This window comes from Oncorhynchus kisutch, linkage group LG19, assembly GCF_002021735.2.
Source record: "Oncorhynchus kisutch isolate 150728-3 linkage group LG19, Okis_V2, whole genome shotgun sequence".
In the NCBI taxonomy this organism is placed as follows: domain Eukaryota; kingdom Metazoa; phylum Chordata; class Actinopteri; order Salmoniformes; family Salmonidae; genus Oncorhynchus; species Oncorhynchus kisutch.
This window is the reverse complement of record NC_034192.2, coordinates 21,823,433-21,837,447: the sequence shown is the minus strand read 5'-3', so window position 1 is coordinate 21,837,447 and position 14,015 is coordinate 21,823,433. Positions and strand designations below refer to the sequence as shown.

The 14,015-nt window shown below is 43.7% G+C and overlaps 1 protein-coding gene across 3 annotated transcripts; it reads left to right on the top strand.

Moving 5' to 3' along the window:
* Positions 1–9,570: 9,570 nt before the first annotated feature.
* Positions 9,571–13,530, top strand: crcp (calcitonin gene-related peptide-receptor component protein). Of its 3 annotated transcripts, none has more exons than XM_020452406.2 (6): positions 9,571–9,665; positions 10,457–10,493; positions 11,068–11,166; positions 11,316–11,410; positions 11,534–11,591; positions 11,725–13,530. In XM_020452406.2, the coding sequence occupies exons 1-6, from the start codon at positions 9,658–9,660 to the stop codon at positions 11,869–11,871; spliced, it is 444 nt and encodes a 147-aa protein (XP_020307995.1). In that variant the 5' UTR covers positions 9,571–9,657; the 3' UTR covers positions 11,872–13,530. The 3 variants fall into 3 exon arrangements, with proteins under 3 accessions (XP_020307995.1, XP_020307996.1, XP_020307997.1); XM_020452407.2 differs by having other exon boundaries at positions 9,627–9,909; positions 11,725–13,529; XM_020452408.2 differs by having other exon boundaries at positions 9,637–9,800; positions 11,725–13,529.
* Positions 13,531–14,015: the final 485 nt, after the last annotated feature.

Here is a 14,015-nt window from a genome sequence, read left to right as displayed (position 1 = left end):
CATGGTAATGTTGAAACCTTCTAAATAAAAGCCCGCATTTCAAAACATTGCAATGTGGATAACTCATTCGAATTATATTAAATTTTTATCAATGGCCATTTTTAATGTGCAAGAAAATACATTAAGTAATTTGTTAAAACAAATAATGACCAATAATTAAGAAAAAAAGACTGTTGTCATTATCCGGTGCACAGAGAGCGCGTTTTCGAACGGACAGAGCGACACAGACTCAAAACATGTGGATATTGTGGATTCAAAGTGCATGGCGAACAAGGAAATTGCCCAGCTAAAGGCAAACAGTGTACTAAATGTGGAAAATGGAGTCACTTTGCAAAAGTGTGCAGAGCTTACCGTGGAAAAACAGTACACACAGTGAGCGAAGATGAAATGTCAATCAAAGAGTCAAACGCTGATGAACTGTTTATTGATTCAGTGACACAGAAAAGTAAAATATCTGAGACAGAGCAAGCCTTTGCTGACATTGAGATAGGAACACAAGGCACAGAGCTAAAGTTCAAACTAGAAACTGTAAACATTATTCCTCTGAATAAGTACCACAGCTTGACATCTGAATGGGAGCTACAGCCCACCACGTGCAGAGTGACTGGTTATGGTGGGGAACAGCTCCCAGTAAAAGGCACATGCACTTTCAAATGCAAATACAAGGAAAGTGACATGATGTTGGACTTTTATGTTGTTGACACTAGAGCACCTGCAGTGCTAGGTCTTAAAGCATGTTTAGACATGGACCTCATCAAGCTAGTTTTACCAGTGACAGCACCAGTAGAGACAGATAATTTACTGGAGGAGTTTGCTGATGTTTGATCAGATCAGTGAAGGCATGGACATGCAAGTGCACACTGTGTACAGCAACTTACCAGTTAGTGACACAAAACTGAAGGAGAGCCAAGCAGAAACAGAAAAGGACTCGCAACTCACACAGCTGAGGAAAGTCATACAGGATGGATGGCCTGAGGAGAGGAGAAAATGCCCTGAGCGTCTGAGAATTCTGGAACCATTGTGATGAACTATCACAGATCAACGGAATAATTTTCAAAGGAGAGAAGGAGTCTCAGAGAAGAGATTTTGACAAAGATCCATGCTGGACACATGGGCATGGAAAAGTGCAAACAGAGAGCACGGGACATTTTGTTTTGGCCCGGAATGTGCAAACAAATAGAGGACATTGTTGGTAAATGCGCCATATGTCTTGATGAGCTGTTGATGAGCCGCAGGCATCCTTCCCAGCACCAACCAGCAGCTGCAACCTGAGGTCGTCAGCTACAAGGAAATGCATGAAAAACGTGCACCGAGACAACAACAACAAAAGCGATACTACGACAGGTCAGCTAGACCACTGCCATCACTGATCGGCGGAGAGTCAGTTAGAATCCAGGAGCATGGCCTCTGGAAGCCAGCAGTCGTCATCCAGCCAGCTGACACTGAACGTTCATATCATATTCGCATGTACCGCCGCAATCGTCATCACCTACTGAACACAAAAGAACAACACACTGATGAGATTAATTGTTCCCCTGAAAGAGAACGTGATGGACTAAACACACACACAGCACAACATACACCATCCTTACCTGCAACACCACAAGAACCGTTGACTGACACAGAAGCATGCTCAGCATCATATCGCACAAGGTCAGGAAGAGAGGTCAAGCCCAGAGCTGTCCTAGACCTGTGAAATGTCAAAGGGTGTAGGCGGATCGCTGCCCTAAAAGAGTTCCAGACTGTAAACTTGTTATTGAAAGTTCACTTGAAATGCTTGGGTATTGTATTTGTTTGAAATGTTAAGATGTTATTTCTACAGTGAAAACTGAGTTGCTGAGAATCCCTTGTTTGAAAAGTAACAGTATGTTGGATCATTGTTTCAGAGTCTATGTTGATTCGGTTGGTGTAGTATGCAATATAAATGGTTACTTACCTTGAGTTCAAACCACAGAGCATGTATTCAAAAGCAACCCTTAGAATATGTAAACATAGGGGGGGGATGTAATATTAATATGTGTAAACATACTGAATTTTAATTGCATTTCAACGCCATATCATACTGTGCTATGATTGGTTAAGACCACCCAAATGGTTAGGTCATGGTCAGTTTGATCCTGGTTGGCAATATGTGAACATGCCAGCTATAGCTAGCTAATAAAGAGCTACGTTAAGAAATATCCTGTAGTACTGCATTGTATTCTTTTTTACAAAGTGTGCAAAACAAGACACCTGTCTCAGCTAAAGTGGGGTGGACAATACTCATTAGGGTCCTTACTAACCAAATATGTGTCGTTTTGGAGGCTGACTGTGTCGCACATACCCAACAGCAGTTCGTTCTCCACCTCCTCCATAGTGAAAAGCCAGCAAGCAGTAGACCGTGCAACACAGTCCCCCTCACCATATTTGGTTAATAAGGACCCTACTGAGTATGTCCCACTCCACTTTAGCTGAGACAGGTAGACAAGCTTTCTCTCTTCAAGCCAATATGTATCCAATGTACAGTCTATTAGAGGTTTATTGCATTGGGGCTATAGAGGGGATGGAGAATAATGTGCTGCTAGATATGTACAACACAGTCCACCTCAAAAAAACAAACCATATTTGGTTAGTAGAAACCCTACTGGATTAAAGAGTCACCAGTACTCTGTATTAAACCTGTGGCCCAGCACAAGAGACCAATTTAAGTTTTGCAGAATTGAATAACATACACTGAGTATACAAAAAATTAAGAGCACCTGACATAGACTGACCAGATGAATCCATGTGAAAGCTATTATCCCTTTTTGATGCCACTTGTTAAATTCACCTCAATCAAATAAAATGGTATTTGTCACATGCGCTGAATATACCAAATATACCGTGAAATGCTTACTTACAAGTCCTTAACAAACAATGCGGTTCAACGCAAGAAAATTACATAACAATAACGAAGCTATATACAGGGGGTACCGGTACAGAGTCAATGTGCGAGGGTACAGGTTAGTGGAGGTAATTTGTAAAGTGACTATGCAAAGATAACAAACAGTGAGTGGCAGCAGTGTAAAAAACAAAGGGGGTCAGTGTAAAAAACAAAGGGGGGGGGGGGGTCAATGTAGATAGTCCGGGTAGCCATTTGATTAATTGTTCAGCAGTCTTATGGCTTGGGTATAGAAGCTGGTAAGGAGCCTTTTGGTCCTAGACTTGGCGCTCCGGTACCGCTTGCTGTGCGGTAGCAGAAAGAACAGTCTATGACTTGGGTGACCGGAGTCTTTGATCATTTTTTGGGCCTTCCTCCAGTATTTAGGTTCTGGATGTCAGGAAGCATGGCCCCAGTGATATACTGGGCCATACGCAGTACCCTCTGCAGCACCTTGCGGTCAGATGCCGAGCAGTTACCATACCAGGCGGTGATGCAACCGGTCAGGATACTCTCAATGGTGCAGCTGTAGAACTTTTTGAGAATCTGGGGATCCATGCCAAATCTTTTCAGTCTCCTGGGGGGGGAGTAGGTTTTGTCGTGCCCTCTTCACAACTGTCTTGGTGTGCTTGGACCATGATAGTTAGTTGTTCAGTTTAGTTTATTCATTTCACCATTTAAAAAAAACAAGCACACATAAAACTTGAAAAAGCAATACATGCACATGAATAAAATCATTGAGGATAACACACAATAAAGTCTGGTGGTCTAGCAAGATGGTTAGATGAGATCGAACACAGTATGGCAGTGAAATAATAAAACAACAACAGAGAAGAAGAACATCTATCTCCTCATTCCAGTTACATCATAGGGGTTATTCATATGGGCACAGAAGACATAAAACATATTTTTACTTTTTAAAGCTGCCCAGAGAGGACATTGTTTTTATGGGCAGAGGCAACTCAATCCATTCTGAGGCTCCAGTATCCAGTATACAAGAAAGTACCTTTCCCAGCCTTACTCCTGAACCTGTATAAGCACACATCAGCAACACCTGTGATTGTGTGCATCCCTAACACGAGGAAAGTAATAACTTAGATATCTGGGTGCAGGACCATAAATACTCCTGTAAACCACACCTAGTCTAATCGGGGACACTAGCTTCAACAGGCAGCCAGTTGAGTTCCTGAAAGCAGCTCCTGCCTATGTGAGTATGTGGACTCACTTTGAATACTACCCTGATCAGCTTATTCTGGGCTATCTGGAGCTTCCCTTTCATAAGATTAGATAAGCACCCAAAGCAGGATGTACCAGGGAGCTAACAAAGGTTTAGTAGTCAACACCTCCCCCCATAACTCAATTCATCCCAGGAAGCTAACAAAGGTTTTATTAGTCAACACCTCCCCCCATAACTCCATTCATCCCAGGTAGCTAACAGAGGTTTTAGTAGTCAGCACCTCCCCCCATAACTCCATTCATCCCAGGTAGCTAACAGAGGTTTTATTAGTCAGCACCTCCCCCCATAACTCCATTCATCTCAGGTAGCTAACTGAGGTTTCAGTAGTCAGCACCTCCCCCTTACTCCATTCATCCCAGGTAGCTAATATAAGTTTTAGTAGTCAGCACCTCCCCCCTAACTCAATTAATCCAAGGTAGCAAACAAAATATTTAGTAGTCAGCACCTCACCCCCTAACTCCATTCACCCCAGGTAGCTAACAGACGTTTTAGTAGTTAGCACCTCCCCCTAACTCCATTCATCTCAGGTAGCTAACAGAGGTTTCAGAAGTCAGCACATCCCACTTACTCCATTCACCCCAGGTAGCTAACAGACGTTTTAGTAGTTAGCACCTCCCACCTAACTCCATTCATCCCAGGAAGCTAACAGCAGTTTTAATAGTTAGCACCTCCCCCCTTACGCCATTCAACCCTGGTAGCTAACAGACGATTAGTAGTCAGCACCTGCCCCCTAACTCCATTCATCCCTGGTAGCTAACAGACGATTTAGTAGTTAGCACCTCACCCTTTACTCCATTCATCCCTGGTAGATAACAGAAGTTTTAGACGTCAGCACCTCCCCCCATAACTCAATTCATCCCAGTTAGCTGGCACCGGTTTTAGTAGTTAGCACCTCCCCCCTTACGCCATTCATCCCTGGTAGCTGACAGCAGTTTTTGTCGTCAGCACCTCCCCCCATAACTACATTCATCCCAGGTAGCTAACAGACGTTTTAGTAGTCAGCACCTCCCCCTAACTCCTTTCATCCCAAGTAGCTAACAGAGGTTTTAATAGTCAGCACCTCCCCCCGAACTGCATTCATCCCAGGTAGCTAACAGACGTTTTAGTAGTTAGCACCTCCCCCCTAACTCCATTCATCCCAGGTAGCTAATTGAGGGTTTAGTAGTCAGTACCTCACCCCCTAAAATCCATACATCCCAGGTAGCTAACAGAGGTTTTAGTAGTCAGCACCTCCCCCCTAACTCCATTCATACCAGGTAGCTAACAGAGGTTTTAGTAGTCAGCACCTCCCCCCTAACTCTATTCATCCCAGGGAGCTAACATAGGTTTTAGTAGTCAACACCTCCCCCATAACTCCATTCATCCCAGGTAGCTAACAGAGGTTTTAGTAGTCAGCACCTCCCACCTAACTCCATTCATCTCAGGTAGCTAACAGAGGTTTCAGTAGTCAGCACATCCCCCTTACTCCATTCATCCCAGGTAGCTAATATAAGTTTTAGTAGTCAGCACCTCTTCCCTAACTCAATTCATCCAAGGTAGCTAACAGAGGTTAAAGTAGGCAGCACCTCACCCCCTAACTCCATTCATCACAGGGAGCTAAAAGAGGTTTTAGTCGTCAGCACCTCCCCCATAACTCAAATATTACCAGGTAGCTAACAGAAGTTTTAGTAGTCAGCACCTCCCCCCTAACTCAATTCATCCCAGGTAGCTAACAGAGGTTTTAGTAGTCAGCACCTCACCATTAACTCCATTCATACCAGGTAGCTAACAGAGGTTTTAGTAGTCAGCACCTCCCCCCCTAACTCCATTCATCCCAGGTAGCTAATTGAGGATTTAGTAGACAAAACCTCACCCCCTAAAATCCATACATCCCAGGTAGCTAACAGAGGTTTTAGTAGTCAGCACCTCCCCCCTAACTCAATTCATCCCAGGTAGCTAATATAGGTTTTAGTAGTCAGCACCTCCCCCCTAACTCAATTCATCCCTGGTAGCTAAAAGAGGTTTTAGAAATCAACACCTCTCCCCCATCTCAATTCATCCCAGGTAGCTAACAGAGGTTTTAGTTGTCAGCACCTCCCCTCCAAACTCCATTCATCCCAGGTAGCTAACAGAGGTTAAAGTAGGCAGCACCTCACCCCCTAACTCCATTCATCCCAGGTAGCTAACATGGTTATGAGTAGGCAGCACCTCACCCCCTAACCCCATTCATCCCAGGGAGCTAAAAGAGGTTTTAGTCGTCAGCACCTCCCCCATAACTCAAATATTACCAGGTAGCTAATAGAGGTTTTAGTAGTCAGCACCTCCCCCTTAACTCCATTCATACCAGGTAGCTAACAGAGGTTTTAGTAGTCAGCACCTCACTTCCTAACTCCATTCATCCCAGGTAGCTAACAGACGGTTTAGTAGTCAGCACCTCACCCACTACCTCCATTCATCCCAAATAGCTAACAGAGGTTTTAGAAGTCAGCACCTCACCCCCTAACTCCACTCTGATTTCAGACGACCTACACAATTTACACACAATACACAATCTATATACAAAAATAATTGCTTCTGTTTTTTCTAAGTGCAGAGATAGCTTATTATCTCCAAGCCATTTGCTTATGTTAGTAAGCTCTGTGCTAAGTATGCTCTCCAACGTAGTTTTACTTTTGTGAGACACCAGAAGTGTCGTCATTCGCATAAAGAAAAAGACAGCAAGAACAAGCATCTTTCATATCGTTAATATACAATAAAAACAGCAGAGGCCCATGCACGCTCCCCTGTGGAATGCCACAACTCATTGGTTTTGCCTGAGACAGTGAACCATTAACCTCTACTATTTGCTTTTTCCCAGATAAATAGGACTTTACCCAGCCTAGAGTGATACTGCTTAACCCCAGTCCCTCCAGTTTGGAGATAAGGAGGCAGTGGATAACTGTATCAAAGGCCTCCTGTAGGTCAAGCAGTACCACACAGATTTCCCTCATCAATCTCTTTCCTGATGAAGTCAGTCAAGTAAAGTTGTCTTGATTCAGTGGAGTATGTTTTTCTAAAACCCGTATGAAAATCGTACTTTAGACCCTGTTTGTTAACATATTCATACATTTGCTCATGTACAGTTGGTGATGTGGACACTATGGAACTTGACCCTCTTCACTTCAGCCCTGTCGATGTTAATAGGGGCCTGTTCAGGGGGCTGTAGTGGGGCTGTAGTGGAGCAGGCTGAGAGCTTCAAGTTTATTGGCGTCCACATCACCAACCAACTAACATGGTCCAAGCACACCAAGATAGTTGTGAAGAGGGCACGACAAAACCTTCTCCCCATCAGGAGACTGAAAAGATTTGGCATGGGTCCTCAGATCCTAAAAAGGTTCTAGAGCTGCACCATCAAGAGTATCCTGATGGGTTGTATCATTGCCTGGTATGGCAACTACTCAGCTTCTGCCCTCAAGGCACTACAGAGGGTAGAGCATATGGGCCAGTACATCACTGTGGCCAAGCTTCCTGCCATCCAGGACCTGTATACCAGGCTGTGTCAGAGAAAGGCCCTAAAAATGTTCAAAGACTCCAGCCACCCTAGTCATAGACTGTTCTCTCTGCTACATCACCACAAGTGGTACCAGAGAGCCAAGTCTAGGTCCAAGAGGCTTCTACCCCCAAGCCATAAGACTCCTGAACATCTAATCAAATGGCTACCCAGACTATTTGCATTACCCCCCCCCCCCTTTTACGCTGCTGCTGCTACTCTCTGTTATTATCGATGCATAGTCCCTTCAATAACTCTACCTACATGTACATATTAACTCAATTACCTTGACCCACCTGTGCCCCGGCACATTGATTCTGTACCGGTACCCCCTGTATATAGCCTCACTATTGTTATTTTACTGCTGCTCTTTAATTATTTGTTAGTTTTGTTTCTCATTTTTTTGATGTATTTTTCTTCAAACGGCAGGGTTGGTTAAGGGCTTGTAAGTAGGCATTTCACTATAAGGTTGTATTCGGCTCATGTGACAAATAAAATGTGTTTTGATTAGATTTTTCCTATAGTCCACGATCAGCTCCTTTGTGTTGCTCATATTTAGGGAGAGGTTGTTGTCCTGGCACCACACTGCCAGGTCTCTGACCTCCTCCCCATACTGCCCTACCAAGTGAAAAGGCAGTAACTGCTCATAGCGTGGAACTGAGAAAAAGGGCTTTTATTTACCTTGGTTTCACAGTAACTTTATGCAGTTACTGCTAACATGACCCCCATTTTCTCCAAAACACAATAGAATAGAGGCAGGATACTTGTCCACATGATTAAGCATGTATTTAATGTAGCAAAAAATTACATTAACCAATTTTTGACCAAATGAGCAGTTACTGCCTTTTTGCTTAGTAGGGCAGCATAGGCTGTCTCATCGTTGTCGGTGATCAGGCTGTTGTGTCTTCAGAAAACGTAATAATGGTGTTGGAGTCGTGCTTGGCCACACAGTCGTGGGTGAACATTGAGTATAGGAGGGGACTAAACACGCACCTCTGAGGGGCCCCAGTGTTGAGGATCAGCGTGTCAGATGTGTTGTTGCCTACCCTTACCACCTGGGGGCGGCCCGTCAGAAAGTCCAGGATTCAGTTGCAGATCGAGGTGTTTAGTCAGAGGTTCCTTAGCTTAGTGATGAACTTTGTGGGCACTATGGTGTTGAATGCTGAGCTGTAGTCAATCAACAGCATTCTCACAAAGGTGTGCCTTTTGTACAGGTGGGAAAGGGCAGTGTGGAGTGCGATTGAGATTGCGTTATCTGTGGATCTGTTGGGGCAGTATCGAATTGAAGTGGTTCTAGGGTTTCCGGCATGATGGTGTTGATGTGAGCCATGACCAGCCTTTCAAAGTACTTCATGGCTACCGATGAAATGCTTTGAAGTGCAATCAGTGTAAATGAAGGGGAGGAAACAGGTTAAATACGGATTTGTAAACCTTGAGCCAATTGAGTCATGGATTGTGTATGTGTGCCAGTCATATGGTGAATGGGGAAGACAAAATATTTAAGTGCCTTTGAACGGGGTATGGTAGTAGGTGCCAGACACACTGGTTTGTGTCAAGAACTGTGTGTATCAAAAATGGTCCATCCTCCAAAGGACATCCAGCCAACTTGACAGAACTGTGGGGGACTCGTGCAACTAGGAAGGTGTTCTTAATGTTTTGTGCACTCAGTGCACATTTCTATTTTATTAAAAGTGTATTGTTTTAAATATAGCCTGCACAATCACTTTCAGCGTTATAGTATTTGTGTAAACTTTTAATAATAAGAAGAATACGTCAAATTATCCATACATTTTTTCCGAGGTGGGTTCAATGCTGTGAAAAACAGTTATATTGCACTAGAGTCCTAAAACAAATCAAATCCGAGATCGTGCTGCCAGCATAATATCCTGCTACTAGTAGAACGGTAATGTCACGAGTTATATAAACGTCTGCGGGCTAGGAACTCATTTTATCAGCAAACATGTTTCCAGACGGATTAAATTGGCAAGGGATCAAGCTAGAGTTGCTGGCAAAATGGAAGTGTAAGCATTTTCTGACAATTTATTTCATCGACATAGATTTATGTTAAAATGGTTTAACTGTTGTACGTAGTTGTTGTCTTGTGAAATATATAGCTAGCTTTTCCTGTAAAGACTCAGCAGTGCACGCAACAAACGGTGATTATAAAACAAAGATGATAGCTAGGCCTACATCTTATTGCCTGGATGCCTTGTGCCTGATCATGATGAGTATGGAATCATGTATTTTTTCAGCTAAATAACCAGAGTAGGTACTACTAGTTAGTTATGTCTTATAAAGTGGTTTTCTTTCTGGCACAAACATGTTGTCCTCCGATTACCAGTATGCAGGTTGGCGTTTATTATCACGAGTCTTGTCCTGGAGTCAGAACTGATCGATTTCCCCTTAAACCTTAGATAGGCAGGATGCAAAGTTAAAATAGGCTTTTTGGTCATAATTAAAATTTGGGGTTATGCATTCGGCTTAACAGTGTGGTTAAGGTTCGGTTTGAAATCAGATTTTATGATTTTGTGGCTGTGCCAGTACGTGACCAGTCTCCAGTTCTGCATCCAGAACATTTGTCATTATGAAAAATGCTAACCTGCTGGTTCAAGACTATTTAAAGAATACATTTAGACTTTAGGAAATCTCACAAATCAACAAAGATTACCACTATAAATCTGTAGTTTTGGTGGGTCACGGGGTCTTCTACATTTTCACTTGTTGAGTGAGTCAAGTATGTAGTACAATCTCATGGCATTACACTGTAAGATATTAGACCTTTTCAATCATCTGTCTCATGTTTATCATTCAGGAAGGATGCTAATGCTGCTATGCTCAGCAACTATGAGGTAATTTATATTATTTGGCTGCGGCCCATTGTATAATTTTTTTGTGTCATTTTGACATGTTATATGTCACTGTATTTGCATCCCGTCTCTCCCTCCCTCCCTCTGTATTTCTTTCTGTCTCATGCATTCCCTCCCCCCACTGTATTTGTTTCTGTCCCCCCCCCATCACTGTATTTGCATCGCGTCTCTCCCTCCCTCCGTATTTCTTTCTGTCTCATGCACTCCCTCCCCCCACTGTTTGTTTCTGTCCCCCCCCCCATCACTGTATTTGCATCCAGTCTCTCCCTCCCTTCCTCTGCATTTATTTCTGTCTCATGCACTCCCTCCCCCCACTGTTTGTTTCTGTCCCCCCCCATCACTGTATTTGCATCCAGTCTCTCCCTCCCTTCCTCTGCATTTATTTCTGTCTCATGCACTCCCTCCCCCCACTGTGTTTGTTTCTGTCCCCCCCCCCCCCCCCCCCCCCCCCCCCCCCCCCATCACTGTATTTGCATCCCATCTCTCCCTCCGGTAATCTCTTTTTCTCACTCACTCACTCCCCCTCTATCTCCCTCTCAATCTTTCTCTCTCCTAGGTGTACCAGCTCCTGACAGATCTGAAGGAACAGAGAAAGGACAGTGGGAAGAACAAACACAGCGCTGGACAACAGAACCTCAACACCATCATGTACGAGGTTAGTAGCACACCGCAGAACCTCAACATTTTTTGTACGAGGTTAGTACCACGATGGGTACACACTCTCAAACACACTGTAGCCAGAAACCAGCAGAACTTAATGTATAGGGTTTGCAGCAGACACACGCCTGTTTTCTCTCTTTCCAGACGCTGAAGTACCTGTCCAAGACTCCGTGCAGCAGGCAGAACCCAGAGACTGTCAAGAACTTCCTTACCACCATGGTGCCTCACAAACTCACTAAGTGAGTGGCAAAACACACACGCTACCCACTCCTCCTACCCCCTGTGTAATCTCTGTCAAACACATGTCATTCGGAAACATATTACACACACACACACAGACAGTGATATGTGTTTGTCCATAGGGCTGAGAAGCTACAGCTACTGAACCACAGACCAGAGACTGCTGTAGAGATCCAACTGGTGAGACCACGCTTATCCTTCACTCTTTATTCACTTACACTCCTCCCTTTCTCACCCTTTCTCCTGCTCATCTCCTTCTATCCTACACGAGTGTTTGTTGTGGGTGAGATTAACTCTGTGTGTGTGTGTGTAGATGGTAGAGGAGAGTGAGGAGCGGTTATCAGAGGAGCAGATTGAGGAGCTCATTCAGAAGGTCACAGACGTGCTCCCAGGCGACCCAGAACAAGAAGGCTCTACCCCCAGCAATGAAGCAGAGATGGAAGAGGGCATTGACCAATAGCCACGAGTCCTGATGGAGCTTGTCTGTTACTGAGGGAGGGAGCCTGAGCTGAACAGGAGTCAAAATGGTATAAAGAAAACACTGGAAATCCACTTTCATGCTCCTTTGGGTGGACTGGACATGGAAGTATGCAGAATGGAATACAGTCAGATATTACCATTGACAGTAACAAGACTGTTCCCATTCTTCTGTGCATAACTAACCTACCTGTCTGCTTGGTTCAACTTCAGCTCTTAGTCCTTCTGTGTTTACAGCACTGTTTCTTAACTAGTGTGTTCTGGAATCCACTTGCACTTACAGAAGATAGTGTTAGTGATCTCCTGTACTACATGCTTTCATATAGTTAGTGATTACAACGGGCTAATGTGAAGCTCCATTAACCATTACAGGTTAGGTACTGTTTGCGGCGTATCACAGAATTTCCGACCAACCTTGGTGACACTCACTCAATTTCCGACTTGGAAAACAACCAATGTCTTCCTAAACGCCAATGTCTAGTTGCAGGGGCTTTGTTTGAATTTAGAAAATGCTCTGTTATTAAATAAATTCTTTGCTCCATGAAGTAATCCAAAAATGTGTACGCCGCCATCTTGTCTATTTCAAGTCTTCTCACTCATTGATCGAGACAGGTGAGTGTCATCATGACATGCAGCACTTTGTGGTGGAGACCTACCTCTCTTGATCAATGAGAGAAGATTTTAAATGGTTAAGATGGCGACGTACACATTGTTGGATTACTTCATGGAGCAGAACTTTTATTTCATTGAATAACCGATTTTCTAAATTAAATTATGAACTGATGGTTCGAGGCCTGAATGCTGTGGTATTTAACTATGCAAGTCAGTTGAGAACAAATTCTTATTCTCAATGACTGCCTAGGAACAGTGGGTTAACTGCTTTGTTCAGGGGCAGAACGACAGATTTGTACCTTGTCAGTTCGGGATTTGATCTAGCACCTTTCGGTTACTAGTCCAACGCTCTAACCACTAGGCTACGCTGCCGCCCCGACCATATACCATGGGTATGACAACGTAAAATTTTTACTGTTCTAATTACGTTGGTAACCAGTTTATCATAGTAATAAGACACCTCGTGGGTTTATGGTATATGGGCTGTATCCAGGCACTCTGCGTTGCGCATAAGAACAGCCCTTAGCCATGGTATATTGGCCATATACCACACCCCCTCATGCCTTATTGCTTAAATGAACCCCTGCAACTAGACATGGATGTTTATAAGACATTGATTGTCTTCCAAGTTGGGAATTTTAGACGTATCGATAGTCTGGCTAAGGTTGGTTGAAAATTCTCGGTTACACCAAACAGTACCTATCAGCCAGCTGGAACAGAGTAATGGTCTGACGAGGCAATATTTGTAATAACTAGCTTTCATAGTACAGTGAATGGAACATAGCTAGACAGAAGCACACGCTTGGTGTGTTCAGAGAGAACAGTCAGGGATCACAGTTTTGACAGCACCCACACTGTCCTCTACAGGGCACTGTTGCTTTCAGATGCCATAAAATGGGGTAGAAGGTAGACTTGTTTTGTATTTTGTTTGACATAACCATACATTGGATAAATATAATTGTTTCTTTGTAAATCCATTTGCCTAATAAAATCAAAGGCATACCGTATGCGTTTGCCTTTGTGGATGAATGTTGGCGCGTTAGAGCGATTCGCTTTTCAAAGTGTTGCATTATGGGGATACATTTTGTCTGACTTGCGCCTACATGTCGACTGCATGAACTTCACAAGAACCATGTGATCAAAGCTCATGAAGTTTCGACTGCAATCAACTTCAATTTTCTGCAGTTGCTCCTCCTCAGATGCAACTTGCCTGCATTGTGGGAGGCACTATTTGTCAATCAATCATTTGTTTTTATTTTACCCATGGGAACAAATGTGACAAACAGAAAGCAACTTTGCCATGATTCATATGTGTATTGTGGAGATGTACAAATTAATGTGATATTTGAGGCTCTCTCCCCAATTGATAGTAAAATTAATACACATAGGTGCTGTTATTGTAAAGTCTAGGAGCAACAATGGCTGAGCTGTGAAGTGGTAGGCCGCACAAGCTCACAAAACGGGACTGCTGAAGCGCGTAGTGTGTTTTAACAAACGTCTGACCTCGGGTGTCTC

Bases quoted from the DNA above. Each gene is read 5' to 3' on its own strand.
- crcp (XM_020452406.2), top strand. The intron at 11,411-11,533 runs GTGAGTGGCAAA...GTTTGTCCATAG, and splicing joins GTGCCTCACAAACTCACTAA to GGCTGAGAAGCTACAGCTAC. The intron at 11,592-11,724 runs GTGAGACCACGC...GTGTGTGTGTAG, and splicing joins CTGCTGTAGAGATCCAACTG to ATGGTAGAGGAGAGTGAGGA.